General features: G+C 40.5%; 1 protein-coding gene across 7 annotated transcripts in view; it reads right to left on the bottom strand.

The window, feature by feature from the left end:
* Positions 1 to 18,669, bottom strand: part of elavl4 (ELAV like RNA binding protein 4) — a 109,836-nt gene that overhangs the window by 29,884 nt on the left and 61,283 nt on the right. For all 7 annotated transcript variants that reach the window (XM_089000377.1, XM_089000374.1, XM_089000376.1 and 4 more), the window contains one exon: positions 4,116 to 4,219. In XM_089000377.1, the coding sequence (XP_088856503.1) occupies positions 4,116 to 4,219 (104 nt within the window). The remainder of the gene's footprint in view (positions 1 to 4,115; positions 4,220 to 18,669) is intronic.

Here is an 18,669-nt window from a genome sequence, read left to right as displayed (position 1 = left end):
AAATAAAGTTTTTTTTCTCATTACTCAGAGGACAACCGACATCACTTTTTTGTTTCCTAACTGACATCGGAGAAATGTTTTATAGCATCTAAAGTACCCAAAACACGCAGTATGATATTTTTAGTCAAATGCAAAACACCAATAAAAATGACTTAAAGTGTCCAAACTCTGCAAAAAATTGAGCTGCGAATTGGGCATTTTCAGAAAGTCCCGCCCCCAGTTCGTGACGTCATGCCAAGAGGTCTTGCATTGCTGCAGAATCAAAACAATGGCTTCAGATTCGCAGAATATGCCTTCTTGTTACACATCCAGTTATGAATATGATTCAAATAGTTCAGAAGAGGAAAGCATACATGTTTGCAATCAATTAAATAATTTATTCCGTGCCATTATGAGGCAATATTGACGGGAGATATCTCAACGAAAAAGAGGCACAAAATGGCGACCTCCTGTGGCGTTCTTGTTGTTAGAGGTATGTGCATTGAAAGTAGGGGCGGCTGTACAAAAGATACGCAAATGTTGGCAACATTGCCAGAGGTCTGACCTAAATTTCAAACGCAACGCAAGAAAAAAATAAAACCTGAACAAATTCGGGAATGGCGCTCCACACATGCTTTTCAATTCCCAAATAAATTCGGTAATGGCAGTGAATAGGTTAATCACATGAACACGGAGCAGCTGTCAGGCAGTTTGATAACACCTCGTATGAATTTTTAATATGTTTATCTATGAACAGATTTATACAAATACTTTGACTCTGTCTCGCTTTGCAAGGTGGTGTTTGGGGTGGACCCAAAAAAGCAGGGAGGAGGGAGGCGGAGGGTGTATTTGATAAATTGTATTAAAGTCGGCAAGAACAAAATCTCAACCAACAAAGTCATCCAAACAAAAAGGTCTTAATTAGCAAACAAAACCACAAATAAAACATGACAAGACGAAAACAAACAGGGTGAAACAAACAATGACTTGACACTGGTCATGACGGGAGTCCTTTCAACTGCCATTGATTAAAATGACCAACACCTATGCATCTGCAGGCAGGGCCCTACAGTGACACCCGTTGGGCGCAAACCGAAACATGACAGACAAAACCAACACAAAATAACAAGAGGAAACAAAAATATATAAAGTGATACCTTGGCTTACGAACTTAATTGGTTCCCAGACAGAGTGTTTAAGGCAAAACGTGTGTATCTCAAAAATTGATTTCCCATAGGAAATGTCTCATTAAAAAGAGAATAATTTGTTTCCATGTATAATAACTGTGCTATGGTATTATAATTAAAGAAATAAACTGTACAGTATTATAAAGTGGTTTTATTTACCTTTGTGATGGTCGTTGATGGCTTGATGGAATCGAGTAGCAGGTTTCATCAGCATTAAACACTTGATGAGGAACGTAACCTTCTTTCATCATCTTGAGGAATGATCCCTTGTCAGTGCTTTCTCTGTGATAATTTTATCCAGTTCCTCAATTGTGTTCTGTTTAGCTGGGTTGATAGCTTTTTACATCAAGTGTACAGATGGCTTGTGCGGGTTGTTTAAATAATAATCATAATACATTATATTTTAAGCGCCTTTCAAAGCTCTCAAGGACACTTTACAGTCACAGACAAGCATAGGTACTATAATAAATAAAATACAATCACAAATAGAATGCAATAAATAAAATACAATTATAAATAATATAAATATAAATATTGGGGAGACTGATCAAACTTGAAACTCTCTCACTGTCGTCTTCCTGTCTCTTTAATGTTTAAACCCCCCCCCCCCCTCACTGCTGCGTTCTTGACCAATCATGTGGCTTTCACCGAAGACTGGGGGCGGGGAATAGAGGACAAAAACAGTCGGCTGCCATTTTGTTGTTAGAAGAACGGGCTCCTTTCGCGAACGACACATCACTCATTGAGGCAGCTTCGTGTACGAAAAAAGTCCGTATGCCAAGGTAAAGTTCGTATGCCAAGGTAAAATTTTCATAAATTTAACGTTCGTAAACCGAAAAGTTCGTAGGCCAAGGGGTTCATACACCGAGGTATAACTGTATAGATATTTTTTTCTGGGACTGATGTGACTTAAAAACTACATTTTCTGTTAGGAATAACCTGATCTAATGCGATGTTTGTATATTTATTGGCAGGTACAGTTAAAAGTGCAAATTACTATGAAGTCATTTTTACACAGTGACCAACACCAACATTATGATTATTCCACAATGTGATGTTATCCAATGTACCCAACAGATCTAAAATTATACACCATCCTTTATAAAACGTTCATTCAAGTTAAGTTTTGATTGACACTGACGGAAAGTATTAATTTCCATCAACGTGAATCTGTTTGTATTCTTGCGAATTTAACTACAGGGAGTTTAAAATATGAGGCTCAGCTCTGATTACGATCATGTCAAGTTCTCTACCACTTGTACTGTAGAACTGCAATTTCAATTTGTTTACACTTCTTTGAAAGTGTCAGTCAAAGCTGACCTCATTGACTATTCTAATGGTCAAATAAATATTGCACAAGTGGCCATAAGGTTGTGCCTGGCCATTCCATGAAACAGTGTTGAAGGTTTAATGTGGCATTTGTCGAGAATGACAGCCACAAAAAGATACCTGTCATCTGGACAGTTGAATATATTAGGGCGGAAATGAAAAGATGACAAGAAGTGGCCATTAGCAAATAAAAGCTACAAGTGGCAAAGGTGCGCGAGTCTTTCTTTCAACAGTGAAGAGCTGCTATTTTATCAGGTGCCACTAAAAGCTCTAATGACGATAAAGCAGTTCTCATGGATCTTATATTCAAATATATGCACACACAGACCACTCGTGTGTCGCACATATCTATCCGTTGTCACAGATCCCAACAAACAGGCGTCCACACACACATCCCACACATTCGGTGGCTCAAGTAGGCATCACATATAATTGTGTCTCTTTGGCAGAGGTTCAGCCAGAGGCGGACTGCGGTGCTGAACCCGGGCGAGACACAGCTCATCTGCAGGAGTGAGCGGGGATTCTCGGAGGGTTTTCACAACTGTGGGCTAATCTTATCCTATTACATTAGATTACATCAGATTAGATGTGATGAATTTGATTAGATTGGATCAGATTAGAAGCGTTTGACAAGGATGTGGATGCAAGGATTACCCCAGAGCCAGAGATTTACTGGTCGTCTTGAAAAGCAACCAGCTCAGGCACCAAGCCGCGGAGGGAAATGCATCAGGGGAAATTAAAATAAAAAAACAAACTGTAAAATACACTCACAGGGTCCCCAGTGTTGACATGTATTTTGGTGTGTGCGTTGACACCTGTCATCAAGCTTGCACGTTGCATGAAATCATGATGAGGGAGCCTTCACATATTTGGAAAACGTAATGATGACATTTTATTATTTTCAAAAAATGTCTCAGTAATTTCAAGATGAAATGTTGACATCTGTACAACCCATGTCATCTTTTTTTATTAAATTGTTTTTTTTTTGTCAAATATATTGGAGGCTCATGCATGTTAATCACATCTATGCCTCACATTCAGTTACCAACAGCACCTCAAATTGGCTTTTTTTTAGCTTTTCTAAATATCAATCATTAAACACATTGTATCTTAAAATACACAAAAAGAAACGCTATGCAACTTATCACAATATGATAACACGTATATTTTGGCTAATGACAATATAGTATTGCGCTACGTTAATGATATTGATTTTTGTATTTTATTTATATTTTTTTTCTCGACGCATCGCTACATATATGGGACTGAAGAAAGGACGCTTGGGAAAATGACACTTTTGGCACAGTAACAACTTTTTTTTTTGGACTGAAGAAAACAGACGTTCACCAGTGCCGCGGTATCAAAATAAAATTGACAGTTTATGGTTTCCTAAGTATACAATAGGTATCTCATTCCCCGTCACAGTCCTGAAACTAGTGGAGTTTTGCCAGTTTTAATCCCGCTTCTCCTTTCTCTGCGCTACCACTTTCACGGCCATGACGTGCAAAACTGCATCCGAGACCTATATCGATATCTGGTGGTCTATTAACACTATACAGTAAGCTATTACAATGTGAAATAGAGTGTGATAGCAAGAGGAACATTGGCTTTGGCTGTTACCTTGATCGTTTTGGTCTGAAGTCGGAGTCCATTTAACGTGTTGATGGCTTTCTCTGCGTCCTTTGGATCGATGTAGTTGACAAAGCCGTAGCCCAGACTCTGACCTGAGTGAAGGAGGAAAAACAAGCTTTTAGACCTGCATTGATGTCTCCATTTAGAGCCATCACGACGAAAAACCAAACTGATATGGATTACTCGTGGCAACTGGACTTCAGTAAAACCACTGGAATGATCTCTGTGAGAAAATAAAATCTTTATCATATTTTTTACAGAGTGAAGGTTTCACACACCAAACAGTCAATTGGATTTCTGACCCAGTGTCCAATCCTTGCTTCAGGTCTCCATTCTTTATTCCTATTCGTCGGCCCGGTAATGTTATTGTAGACTACTCTGTACTGTAACTTCCATCCATCCATTTTCATTTTCTGATCCGTTTTATCCTCACAAGTGTCAGCTGGAGACGATCCTATCTGTACGCAGTAAGCGGGGGACACCCTGAACTGGTTGGCAGTCAATCGCAGGGCACACAGAAATGAATGACTATTCACACTCACACACAAACCTAGGGCCAATTCAATTTGAAGTGTTCAATCATCCTACCATGCATGTTTTCCGATTGTGGGAGGAAACCGGAAACCTGATTACCCGCAGAAAACCCACACAGGTCTGGAGAGAACATGCAAACTCCACACATTCACTGTGTGGTTAACGCACTAACCACCGAAGCACCCTGGAGTATTACCTTCCATCTAAAATAATTTATAACAAACAGTAAAAATTCAAGTTAGAGTTTTTGCAGAAAAATATATACTGTATAACATCCGGTGCAGTATAGTAACATCTGTAATTTGCTTTTTTTCTTGACAATTTCATGTATTTTCTGTTTGCATAGAAGATTACCAGTGAGGGAGAAGAGGAAATATTTAAAATATATATACAGTATGCTACAATAGAATTTGTTATCCATATGGTCCACAGCTCACTGTCGTAGAAGGTCAGTTTGATTTCGTTATGTTGAGGATAATTGTAAAAAAAAATGTGTGGAGATACGGCTGTCTCAGTACATCTTTGCAAAGCTTTATTTACTTTGACTGAATGTAGTAAATGTCATTTTCACTTTTTTTCAATACATTTTTTAATCAATGTCAAAGACACCTGGTAAGACATAGTAGTGCCACATACATGGGTATGGGTGACTCGTGAATCAGAAAGAAGGAAGAACTATGACAGTGAGACTCAAGCAAGCACCCCGGCAATTAAAGTGTGACACTAAGTGTATTTGAGGGCATATTTGGCTCTCTTTAGAGCAGCTGTAAAGTGTCTTCAGCGGCAGATTGCATTTGCGTGTGAAGCAAGCCTGACATCCCCCCCCCCCATACAGATCAAGCCTTTCAACCGGCGTCGGACTTTAAGCAGACGCCTGCAGCCATCGGGAATCTTTATTTGGCTTGTTTTCCACAAACAGGCGCCGATCCACCAGCGCTACGTATTCCCACGGGGGCGGGAAGGGGCAGCATGCAGATATTCATGTTAATGGGAACAGACAGCGGTTAGTCGTAGACAAAGTGAATTGCAAAATATAGTGCCGCTGTTTCACAGAATAAATACGTTTGGGCTATGGGTATGGAGCAGCGTGCATTGAAGGGGCCAGAAGGGAGGTGTAGTGCTAACATCAAAAAGCTGAGGGTTTTTCTCTTCTCTGCTCTGCTCCCTCTTTTCTTCTGGATTAACGGTGGATTATAAGAGGCTCTCTATTGTTAATTAAAAGGCAGACATCCTGGAGAGACGATTGCTATTTATAACTAGTCCGCTTTTCTATCTCCTTGTTCTCCTCCTCCTCGCAGCAGACATCAAGTGTTAAGTTTGCCACTTTAAATAAAACTAACACAATGTGTTTGCACACCTTCAATGTTTTCATAAATGGCGCTTTTCAATCTCAAATGTCCAAGTGGAATAGTTTGGTGCCGAGATGACTCTCATTGAGTGAGTCGAAAGATAATATGCATGTTTGGTTTAGATTGCCGATGAAATAGATTACTTGACAGTGAATATAGAGTAAAATCCTTGACTTTAGGTTAGCAGACAGATATTGGAGGCACAATGGCAAACATAAAATGTTTTTTCACTATAATGCCATTCGACTAGTGCAGTATGTCCAGTCCTTATGTCCAGTAAGAGTACGTTGCAACCTCAACCCAGAATGAAAGGACAAATGAATTAAATGGACAGAAAATAGTGTCAAGTACATTCAAAAAAATCGTAGAGTGTCCAAGTCTGTTCGTTCTGCATTTATCGAGCATGCTTGTAGACAACATGTGTTACTGTTTCTAGACCACCAAATAAATAAATACATACATCCACAAATAAATAAATAAATGCATCAATAAATAGATAAATAACATACAATTATACAAATCGATGATGTGACGGATAATCGCACCGAAGGCCCACAACTTCCCCCAATTGCCCCTCAAATTCCAACTTTTCCACAATCAGGAATATAATCGTTCATATGGATTCTAAAAAGTAGTCTCTTTCCCTCTTGTGTTTCTTCAGTACCATCTCTTTACCCCTAACACCACAAGATAAATAGCACAAAGTGCTGGTTCCATGAGCACATATGTATGAGTAGTGGTGCATCAATTGCTTGCTACACTTCAATCGCGCTTTCACCGTCTCTTTCGCCCTTGCCTCCCACTTTTTCACCCTCTTCCCATCATCTTCAACAAGAAATGTGAGGTTTGACAAGCGCTGTTACCAGGAGGTTAGCTGGAAATTAAGTGTTCTGGTGAAGAGCCCTCATGTAAGGCAGTATAGAGGGGCTGACAGGTACTTAATGGTACCAAGACACTTAGCACTCATAAAGCCATTCAAGCGGCCAAACTGGGCCAACAAGGATGAGCGCTACCTCTGTAGACTAAGCATCCATATACAGTGGATATAAAATGTCGACACATCACCGTTCAAATGTTTGCTTTTCGTGATGCCAAAAAGAAAGGAAGAAAAAAAAGAGACCAAGATAAATTATTTCAAACCTTTTTCCACCATTCCAAGCAATAACTTGTACCCCTTAGTTGAATTTGTGTCGCATATTTGAGACTCACACCGGATAGCATTAAAAGTGCTTCTGATGAACACACAGTCAATTATTTGTCATTGTAGACTTTTCATTTCTGTATTTTCCGAACTATAAGTCTCACCTTCAACGAATGACATATTTTAAAGGGTTTTCCTTATACAGTATGACACACACTGGATTATAAAGCGTATGGTAAGCTTTAGAAAAAAAGGCTTTTATGTGCACCTTAAGGTGTGGAAAATACGGTATTATTCTTATTCTTATTATCATATTTTTTTAAGCAGAAACATTAATTTGGAACTGGTGATAATTGCTTCCATCATTACAAAGGTCCTACTTTCTGGTCAGTAACAAAGAGCTCCAGCCTACCATTTGGAAAAGTGAGAGGAGTGGGAAAGGGTCAACATTTTTCGACATATTGAACAAAGGTTCAAGATGTGGAATAGTGGATGGTGAAGCATTTTCTTATGATCTGAGAAATTCAATTCCGACTATTTTATTATCTGTCGAGCGGAATGGAATACAAAATAATGTGTCATGTATCCCTTCCATTATCTGAACGGCTTATTCTCACATATTTATTTATTTCTGCATGTATTTATGTATCTGTTTATCTATCTATTTATTTATCTGTTTATCTATTTATTTATTTACATATTTATTTATTTGGTTATTTATTTATTTATTTTTATTAATTTTGGCTTTGTAAAGGTAATAAGTTGAATGTTTGTGGGTGAAAGAGATGTTCTGGCTGCCTTCACTTCCCAGGTGTGCATGTAGATGAGAGAAGACGGAGGTATATATCTGCCTGCAGCAACAGGAAAGAATCCAGGAGGGGATTCCACCCATCGCTTCCCCGCTGCTATGGAGCACCTAACAGCGGGGAACAAGCAGCAGATTGGCTGCACTGAGCACGGATGGGTGGGAGAGGCAACGCCAACGCAATACGCTGGCAAATACACACACGTGGTCACAAACTCAATCATCCAATCGCTAAAGAACACAGAAACAAACACGAGCAATAAAGTGTGTCCTCGCAGCAGGACAGCGAGGGGCAGAATGTATAGTAGTCAATGAGTCATGGTGTGCCTGGAGGGGAGATTCTGACTAAACTATTAAGTGGGTAACAACAAAGAAAAACGAACACGTCCAGTTGTTTTTCTTCGTAAACACAAAACTAATATATGCTCGCTGCTCCTACCCCTCCACAAAAATAGCACATAAATCGCAGTTCATAGGACCCTAAGCCTCATGCTTACTTGACTTCACTCCACTCTCAATTCAAAACACGTCATCAGATGTTGACTCAAGTTTTATCGGGATCATTCAAAGTCAAGTCATCTCGAAATATCGAGTGGACAAATTAAGTTTATACGATTGTTCCCATTTGCAATAGGAACCCCAAATATGTGTGTAGGGTGGGAAGTGATAGGGACACAGCAGAACGGAAGTATGCGTGGCAAGGGATGTAACATTAATGCGATTCTTGTACCCTGTACAGTTCCGGGAAATACTGCAAATTTTTCAAATACTTCAATAATTACTGCAGGTATATTTATGTTTTTGAAGTTATATATTGATGATGTATTAAAAGAAAAATATTGAAATGGTGCCTTAAGTTAAAAGTTTAATTTGTGTTTGCCGATGCTCTTAACTCAGCCTAAATAGAATGTCCAGTTTGTCTATAACACCTGTAATTAATTCTTGTGTTTCTTTGCCAACGGGCGGCCATATAATATCATACAATCACCACTACGAACGTAGAAGGGTTTCATAACTACTGTAAGTGACTCAGTAAACACCAGTATAAACGGTATACTTGTGAGAATTGTTATATTGTTAGTCTACAGTTTGCTTGAAAGACCACCACATAGCTGCCATTTATTATCACCTCTCTGATGTCTCCTTTTATGTGTTAGCTTTAAATCGCGCCATCTTAATGCTAAGTTATGTGGATGTTTTAAACACAATGTGTGTAACTGTTTTTGTTTTATGTTTAGTTTGACTCCATACTTCTAATGGAAGTGGCAAAAAGCCATTTTGGGAGGAATTGTTTTTTTTGCGTGGGGAGTTGAGTTCACTGATAGCACACAGCAAAGCTAACATGTTGAGTCAAAGCAAAAACAAGACAAAAAAAAATCTCTTGAACAGCGCTTGGAGTAATCACAATGCATTTCAGTGTGTGTTATCAACCCTTGTTATTTCCATTTGCTAATGTAAGAATTTATGCAGTCACCATAAAATGACTGACAGATGGGCAAATGAGTGAGGATTCGGTCAACGAGTTGTGAAATTACTATTTATTGGTGGTTATTGGTAGCGTATTTTAGTGGTACCTTTCACCTCCCCACAACTACCCTGTGATTAGCATTTAGCACACAGCCTGTACTGAGCATCTAAAAGCTGAAACTGTACATAGTATAACACTGATCAATGGATTTATATCACATTTCGTTCAAATAGGTCACAATTCAAAGCCATCTAGGAACAAGGGAAATGTTTTGACACACTTGCAATCAAGGGTGGGTAAATGGACAGAGATATAGAAGGGCATTATCTATCGGTATATTGCCAGGCAATCAAAATAAAACACTTAGTCAAAGAACCTATTGTAGAATTCACATACTCAGTATGAGCATACTGGTTAATGCTAATTACAGAAAAATAATTTCAGTAAGTACAGCATGTGACATCAAATAGAAATGTTATTAAGATGCATGATGAATAAGCTCTAATGTGTTAGCAGCCCACAAAAGAATTTTCTTTCCGCTGATAAATTAGCTTAATGGAAAGACTAACTTATCTATTTTAATTGACAATTAAAACCAAGAAAACAAATGATGCATTGCTCTTCGTAATGGCTTTTTAATGAGGTTAGATATTCATTTTCTCTTGATTTGACGATGCCTTGCTCACTGTGCCAGTTGTGCCATTTCACCCAGCGTCTCGAGGAAATGCACAGCGGTCATAAAAGGTGCCTCCCTAATGAAAATTATGTCAATCTAATAATGCAACTAAATTGGAATCTTGTGAAGCCGAACAATCCACTTGGCTATGATACAATCGTCCGGAAATGTGTTTCTGCAAGCTTGCCTCTGCCAAAAATTTAATATCGCTAACAGTCAGTAATGGCTGTTTACCACAGTGACACTGCACTGCTTTCTCACTATGTCGGCAAAGCGCTCTGGCGGATAATACGAAGGTGCTCATTGGTGCTCTTTTGTAAGGAGCATCAACATGTATCGGCAGTTTGGCAAAAGTGCTGCTATTCCAACAGTGGCGATTATGAGTCTACCCGTGCAGCTGTATCTGAAAAGTCACATAAACAAAAATATGATATTCAATTCGATGAAGGTACACCTATGGACAAACAAAGTCATTAGAGATGTCGAACAGATTTCCAGGTATGCGACAGTTGATGGCACACAGCGAGGGTCACAATCATGTGCTGTCATGTTCATGCGGACAACGTTGGCAGCCATTATTTTGTTCTTTTTTTTGTTATACTTTGCGACGATAAGAGCCCCGTGCTGCTAACATGAAAGCATCCTCATCGACTTCTATCATCAGGCGAGGTTCACAATGCACTCTTTGATCTGGAGTGCTTGCTAGCATGAGGAACATTTTATTTGACATTGTTCCATTGTAGTATGATGACGACTTCTTTGGAAATAGGTAATTATGCATCTAAAAATATTCTTGAACCGCAAAATACCACTACCTTTCTGTGACAAAGGGAACTTTGTTGTTAAGTATGCGCAATGTCTTCTATTTGCATTATTTCCTTTGGGAAAAAAATGTTTCTTGACAAAATCAGACCTTGTGTCATTCAAACTTTGAAGTTTCGACTCTGTCCATCAAATTTTTGAACATTGTCGGAGGAATATAAGGAAAAATGCAAAAAGTGGTCCTGCCATTATGGTATGTCATGACTGACCTCCGATCGCCAAACGTTCATCAATGATTCCCCTCAACTTGATTAATTTCAAGAATTTCTCACAAAAAAGCAGTGCACAGTTTAGAGGAGACACGTTTTATTCAAAAAATATTTAGCAGTGATTTTAGGAAACCAATATGCCCTGAAAATAACCTCAAATACTTTCTCTCGAATGGATTATGATGTTGAGGAAAATTATATTCTTTCAAGTGCAGCATTTCCAACATGTTTATCAAGGTCGTTGCAGCAAGACTATCCATCCATGCATCCATCCATCCATCCATCCAAACTCTCACCCACCCAGTCACCCAACCCCACTCACCCACCCCACAAAACCACCCCTCCATCCATCCATCCATCCATCCATCCATCCATCCATCCATCCATCCATCCATCCATCCATCCATCTTTTCAATGTCCAATACATATAGTCCAATTCCTAGTAATCCATTTTTTGTATTACATTTGTTGGGACCTTTTCTTTCATTGAACGCTGACAGCATTTACACTGCTCTATAATTTGATGATGTCGGTCGGTCAGGATTTCAGAAAGGTTAAAGAGGGTTAGCTCCAGAGCGAATTAGAAGAGGCAATTGAGTAATGTTGCACAAAGACACCATGAGAACAATAGACTACCGGGTCTTAAATAATGGCTGTACAGTTGGCGGTTTGAATAGCTCATTTCATAAACAGACCCACATCCCCGCGCACACATATCTACAGTGGATCCATCTCCCACTCACTCATTCAACACGTCGTTCCCTCCTGGGTTGCCAAGGTAGCAGCCAATGTTACAGTCAGGCTCCCACTCGCCGTTCCTAAGGCCTAGCTTCTGAGGGACAAATATGCACAAACGTAACCCACCCCCGCGCGGTGGCTCCCTGAGCTGAGGGCCGGTGGACTGCAGCCCGCAGTGTGTGGGCTGCTGGGCTGGCTGTGGAGTAGAGAGCTGTAAGGCAAGCTGACAGCAGACAGAGGAGCCCCTTTGAGTCTTGGATAACCTTGTTACGTCATCCTTGCCCATCCTGGCCCCCTCTATACCTACTTGGACTCCATCTCAGAGTACTGACAGAGGAGAGCGAGGCCAACCAGCCCCCAGCGACCCACTGCAGGCGTTGCAGCGCTGCCGGGAGGGTGTGAGGTTGGGGGAGTGACAGTCTTGCACTTTCCAACTCAGGTACGATGCACCCAGAGGGCCGTCGGGTGAGGAAACCAACCCCGAGGCACATCCATTCTTCGGATAGGATGCCAACACGGGGGGACAGTCACATCCTCTGTGTTCCGTGAAAAGGGCACTCAGAGAGGAACAAGAAGGGACAGAGGCAGACCGAAATGGGGGTCACGGGAGGGGCAGTGCAGCTGAGCGAGCTTTCAGCTTGTCCAATTCTGGGGCCGAAGCAGACTGGGACAGGGGGAGAGGCTTGAGATTGTGGAACGGTGCTTGCTAAAAGGAGCGAGACAGGATGTTCCTGGGATGCAGGACTCTGAAAGTTTAATGTGTGTCTGCCTGCTTGTGTCTGCACTTCTGAGCCTGGCAGGTCTTTTAATACCTGGCTTTCGGAGATGTCAAACTCCTTTTTCATCCGGTTCCCTGTCAGGCTCGTTCACGCTATCTTTACCCTTCAGTCCATTTCAGGATCAGATGAATATGATATTGAAGACATGCACCTGATTTTAGCTAGCACACCATGCATGTTGAATGACAAAAAAAGTTTGAAAATGTGGATAAAATATGTGCATACATGCAAAATATATGCTCTGAATGTGTTCTTTTTTCGTATAACCAAACTACAAAATAGGCACATTCTGAAATGTTATTTTCCCCCCAAGATCTTCGACATAAAAATAACTTTCAAGGTAAGAAGATTAATTTCGATATTTTAATTTCTCCACTCTCACTCAAAATGTTCAGATTATTGAGATACTATATTCGTCCGACATATCATTCCGAATTGGCCAACAATTATTCCGCCGACTCATCTGTAATTGAATGCACTTTTAGATCACAGTAGTGACTGATAATATTATAACTTTCAACAACAGCAAACACCTGGACTCTGGCATCCGCAGATATTTGCATATTTATTCTATTTTGTTCAATTAATTATCTCATATGTTGTACTATTTTTTACTTGGCTTTTTGCCACCATTTTCAGTGAACATGTGTATTGAGTTATGGTTTGTGTACAATTTTGGGGGTTAAAAAACCCAACGCCGGCATGGAGGAAAGTGTGTGAGAAAAAAATGGCAAAGACTTTGGCGTTAAACATACGAGTTTAGATTTAGATGGAATTAATGTTGACCCATTCTGACATTGTACAATTTCAAATTCAACCAAATTTATCCTGAAAAAAAAACTAACAAAAAAATGGGTGCATACTTTCAACGGCACACTTCAGTTTGGTTCATCACACAATGGTGAACCAGGAGCCGCATTTTCATAACTTATGTGGATGGGATGACGGTCACGCTTTAGTTTACACAGCGTTTTTATCATTTATCTGCATTTTATAAGCCATTCTTCTGTATAAATGGCATGTTTTGCCAATAATGGCCCCTTGGTAGTAGTAATAGCTCTGAATGTGCCGAGCGGAGCCAACGTCATCACAATGGTGAAGGCAGGGACATCATGACAGGCCTTAATTTTCACACTGTCTGTTGCGCTGTTTCTGCAACATGTCTCGCAGCCATGTCATTGGATCACTGCTTAAGTATCCAAGATTGCGTCCGAGTAGGCGAGCCTTTCTTTTTTTCTTGTTTTTGTGGTCTCTTTGTGTTTTCTTTTGTCACTTTGAATGAATCAAGGACGAGACTGTAGTGAGCACCTTCTCGGCAGCATGAATATGCCAGCACTGTTTTTTATTGGGAGGAATGTTGGTGCAATTTGAATGTCATCACTGGATAGTTTTGGAGTGATTGTGCATTTTGGCGCCTGTAATGGGCAGCATTTTCACACCCTCGCTTTGTTCAACGGAAAGGTCAGTTGCTGTTAGACAGTCTGTGGATGGATGGATGCATAGCATGAGGAACTGTCGCAACTTAGAATTGAAGCGGATTTATGTGGGACAGGAGATGTGACACAATCTATTTTCCTCAATGAATGCTACAGCTTTGTGTTTGCTTTCAAAACTTAGCTTATAGCAGACATGACATTCCACCATGACATCTTTGATCCACTGGTGAAAAGGATGCTTTGATCCTCTTCTCTTTCATCTAGAACTGCTTCATGCAACAAGGAGGGTACAGAAGTGCTTAAGATTGAAGACTGTCACATCATTTGTTTTTGACTTCAAGATGGCGAGTGGCTGCCTTTACAGCTGCTCTTGTATTTTGTTTTTGCTGCTTAGACATGTAATTTTCTCCACTGTGAGATAAATAAAGGCTCATCTCATCCAATCAAATGTAATCTAAAAGACATGAGAGTGTAACAAGAACAATGTTGTCCATTGTAGACAAATGGCAGCAGGCTCATTTTTCTGTCACCCACTGAAAGGTAGTGATCCAACGGAAGTGTTCCCTGAACTTGCATGGAATATTTTTTTCATTGCTGTGAAGGCAGAGCTTCATGGAAATACCCGGAGTGAACTACATCGATGTTCTCGTGTTAAATCCAGTCCACCTGAAGTGTTTTTTTTTCTCTCTCTGTGTATAGGTATGTTGTTGGCGGCAGGTTTTTGCATGCTGCCTGTCAGTGGAGGAGCGTTGGCTTGAACGACTGCGCAGCTGACATCACTATCTATCTATTTTTCATAGCCAACATCTGCTTGGCTTGCTCCGGTGTCATTACAATTTGCATCAGCGCAACAGATTTCTTGCATAAATGCAAGACGTTGGAGGTGACTACAGTGGTAGGCAAAAAAGGGGGGTGGATCATGAAATGTGCTTAACTCATGCATTCACTGCCAGATGTTCAAAAATGTGTCCACTCCATTGCCAGGGTTTTTGTCATTCTCACTCAAATTCCGGGATCCACAGAATATTGAGTTTTAGGCCTACATAAACATTCAATGCAGAGTAAGAAACCTTAGACTCTCTTCTGTCATGAGAAAAATAGTTAATTCCAAAATTATATGGGTCTGGAGTTATATGAGCTTGAAATGAGGGCGGGTGTCCAAAATACAATGCAAAACATCTTGGTTTATATAGCGCTTTAACAATAGCTGAAGCTGGAACAAAGCACTAACATAGAAAAAGGGAAATGCCACCCCCTTGTGGAAGGAAAAACACATTGCCAGAGGCCATGGCCAGCACTTTATTGGCACCCAAACAAGAAAAATTCAAAACCTGAACACATTCGAGAATGGCGCTCTACGTCATATTTTCAATTCCCGAATACATTTGTGAATGGCCGTGAATGAGTTAAGGACGGCATCCTTCATGTTGACATAAAACAATATATAATAAATTGCTTTCTCCTGATAAAACAATTTTTTTTCGGCTAGAAAAGCGATTTTCTTTTCAATTGTAAAAATGTTTTTTTTTTGCCAACTGATCCTTGATAAAACAATTTTCCTCTTATCCCTTGATTGAGTCATCAATGGTTTTACAACCTCAAGCCCCTTTTCTAGAATGTGTTACAACTGAAAAACCACCACGGTCCACACACTAAATTCAAACAATGACACACTTTTTATGACATATTTGCATTTAAAGTTAAATTGAAAGACAGTCCATCCACAGGTGAATGCCTGCGGATTATATTGCGTGTGGGCTGCGTGTAAGGCAGCGTGAAACAAAATATTGACCTCTGTTTCCCTGGTGTATTGTGAGAACATTAGCAGCAGGTAAGCCAGACACCCAGAGGTAGCTTTTCAAATGCTTCAAGTTAGCCAGTGAAGCAGATGGAGTTCAAGTCTCCTGCGAGCCAGGCCTCACACCACACCGCCATCTTCAGAGCTGACAGAAGCTCGTAAAGAGGAAGCTGTGACCACATCCTAGCGCAGGGGTCGGGAACCTTTTTGACTAAGAGAGCCATAAAAGTAAAATATTTAGAAATGTTTTTCAGCGAGAGCCACACGCACGCGCGCGCACACATACAAACGCTCAACAAAATATCAGAATGTATTATTTAAAATAACTTTGTGATAGTACTCACTGTTAACATGGATGGTTTTCCGTTCCTCGTGTTTGGTAAAAATCCAGGAAAACGATCGGAATGAAATTCAATTTGCCGGTCCAGAGGCGAAGTTACTGCTCGCTAGCCTGCACACGGCTCATAAGCTTCCACACTTGCTATCTGCAATCTACTACGTTAACATGGGGATTGTTAAAATGTCATTGACATTCGACTGTTTCATCGATGGTATTTCTTTAATTGCAAATTAGAATCAGAACATTTTCTCTCCTCTAATGCTCCGGTGCTTTCACGCTGAAGTGCACTAGTTGGGCGTGAAGTGCACTAGTTGGGCGTTTACCTGTTTCAACATGACGGCCACTATCATCCAATCAACATGGCGCTTTCGGCCATTCTAGGTCAGTGTCATCCAATCAAAATGGCGCTTTCCGCCAACTGCAGCCCCAACGGGAAATGAACGGTGAAAAAACGACAATATGTATATATTTAGTTTTATCGGCGAGCCATATGCAATCATCAAAAGAGCCATATATGGCTCGCGAGCCATAGGTTCCCAACCCCTGTCCTAGCGTATGCTCGCACCTTGTCAGTGAACCTCCACATTTCACTTAAGATGCTCCATGACAGATGGAGAAATGCGAGTCAATGAAGGAATAAACCACTCATTGGACACGTCCTGTCATTAGGTATGCCTGTGTCGTCTTATCATGAGCTGTGTCACACCCCTGCCTCAATGTGTTTATTATGTGATAACTATTTCTGTTGTGCATGTAATCAGTCCGTAAGGCCTGCTGTGTACTGAGAGAAAAAAATATATATAGTTGACGACTCACAGCGCGCTGCAATGGAAAACTACCCTTTATCAGGTTATTAAGCTGTACATTCGGTACACTCCATAATTGTATTTTTGTATTAAACCAAGATACAGTGCTGTTTGTCAAGGAAGATGCAGACTGCCAGAAAAAAAACATGAGAGGTTGTAGGCAATGATTGATCACCCATTTCGCTCAGGTACATTTTGATGGCTATCTGACTTCTATTACATTGCAGCACTGTTCACCAGAGCTTCAAATTGCGAGTTGCACCAAATCTAGTGGTCAATAGTCAGCCAATGAGTTGCCAATCACACCACATTGCGTGTGACAATTCTGGTATGTAAAGGTTACGCAAAAATTTCCCATCAGCTTTATGTTCATAAAAGTCACGCGGGTGCTGCAGCCTATCCCAGCCATCTTTGGGCAGTAAGTGTTCCGGTTGCGTGCCAATCAAAGGGCACACACAGGCAAATAATCATCCATGCATACACTCAAACCAAGGGACAAATTAGAGTGCTCCATTAAAGCTGCCATGCAAGTTTTTCAAATGTGGGAGGAGACTGGAATACCAAACTCCTCACAGAAAGGTCAGAGCTGTGATCAAACACGCGACCTCTGCACTGCGAGATCGATGCGCTAACCACTGGGACATTGGGTTGACTATGCAAAAACTATAGAGTATATAACTAATTTGATCGACTACATGGACATTGGTTAAAGTCAGAAACATTGAATATTTCAGTAACTCAAGGATATTCATGTTTATATTGTAGCAGTGTCTGAAACTCATACCAAAAAGTTAGCGGACACCCAGGCAGACAACTGAAAAGTTGCCTGCCTGGCCATAAAGTTGTCTGCCCCATTTTTCACAACTTGAAACACAATACGACTACTAATCACACAAAAAAAAAACATTAGTGCGGAAGTATAAAGGATTATTTTTAAATTAAGGAAGTACCGACCACAAATGCTCCCTTGCTTGTTGTTTGTCGTCATGGTGCACAATGCAATGTTTGCGTTGCGTTGACTGCTCAAACCAACGTGGCAAATTGACAATTTGCAGACTCGGCACAAGCAGCCAATCAGAAGCCTGTTTCGTGCTTCGGACTACACTATGACTGAAAAGTGTACTTGAGAGTTTTGAAAACTGCTGAGAAAGAGGAGTCCACGTGGCTTGTTGCGGATCACGTGTAGCTTTTGCTTTATTGAATAAAACAAATGTTTGATTTGAAAAAAAAAAAAACAACACTTTTTTTCTTGAAGAAGTTGTCAGCCAACGGGGCCGAAACGTTTTGAAAGTTGTACGCCCGACGTAAAAGTTGTACGCCCCGGGCCAGCGGGCGGACACTATTTCAAACAATGATAGTCGGCTCGCATTTGAGGGTTCTGAACAGGTTGACAACAATTGAGTTTCTCCCCAAACATGCTTTTGGCTCTCTTCCTGGTTGCTTGGAATATTATTTGTAAGGGGAAAATCAAGCAGAGGGCGACCAGGTTCATGTTGACAATATTATTTTGGTTAACAGCATCCTCCATTACCCGTGTTTGCCTCGTTCCATTTGGTGGCCTATTACGGCAAAAGAGGGAAATGACTCTGAAGAGAAATAACAGAGAATCCTCCAAACTTGGCTGGACTTCTATGGTCACGG

This window comes from Hippocampus bargibanti, linkage group LG07 (genome assembly GCF_051943395.1).
Source record: "Hippocampus bargibanti isolate YZ-2025 linkage group LG07, ASM5194339v1, whole genome shotgun sequence".
Classification (NCBI taxonomy): Eukaryota; Metazoa; Chordata; class Actinopteri; order Syngnathiformes; family Syngnathidae; genus Hippocampus; species Hippocampus bargibanti.
Note: the sequence above shows the minus strand (reverse complement) of the source record. Positions and strands in the feature narration are given on the sequence as shown.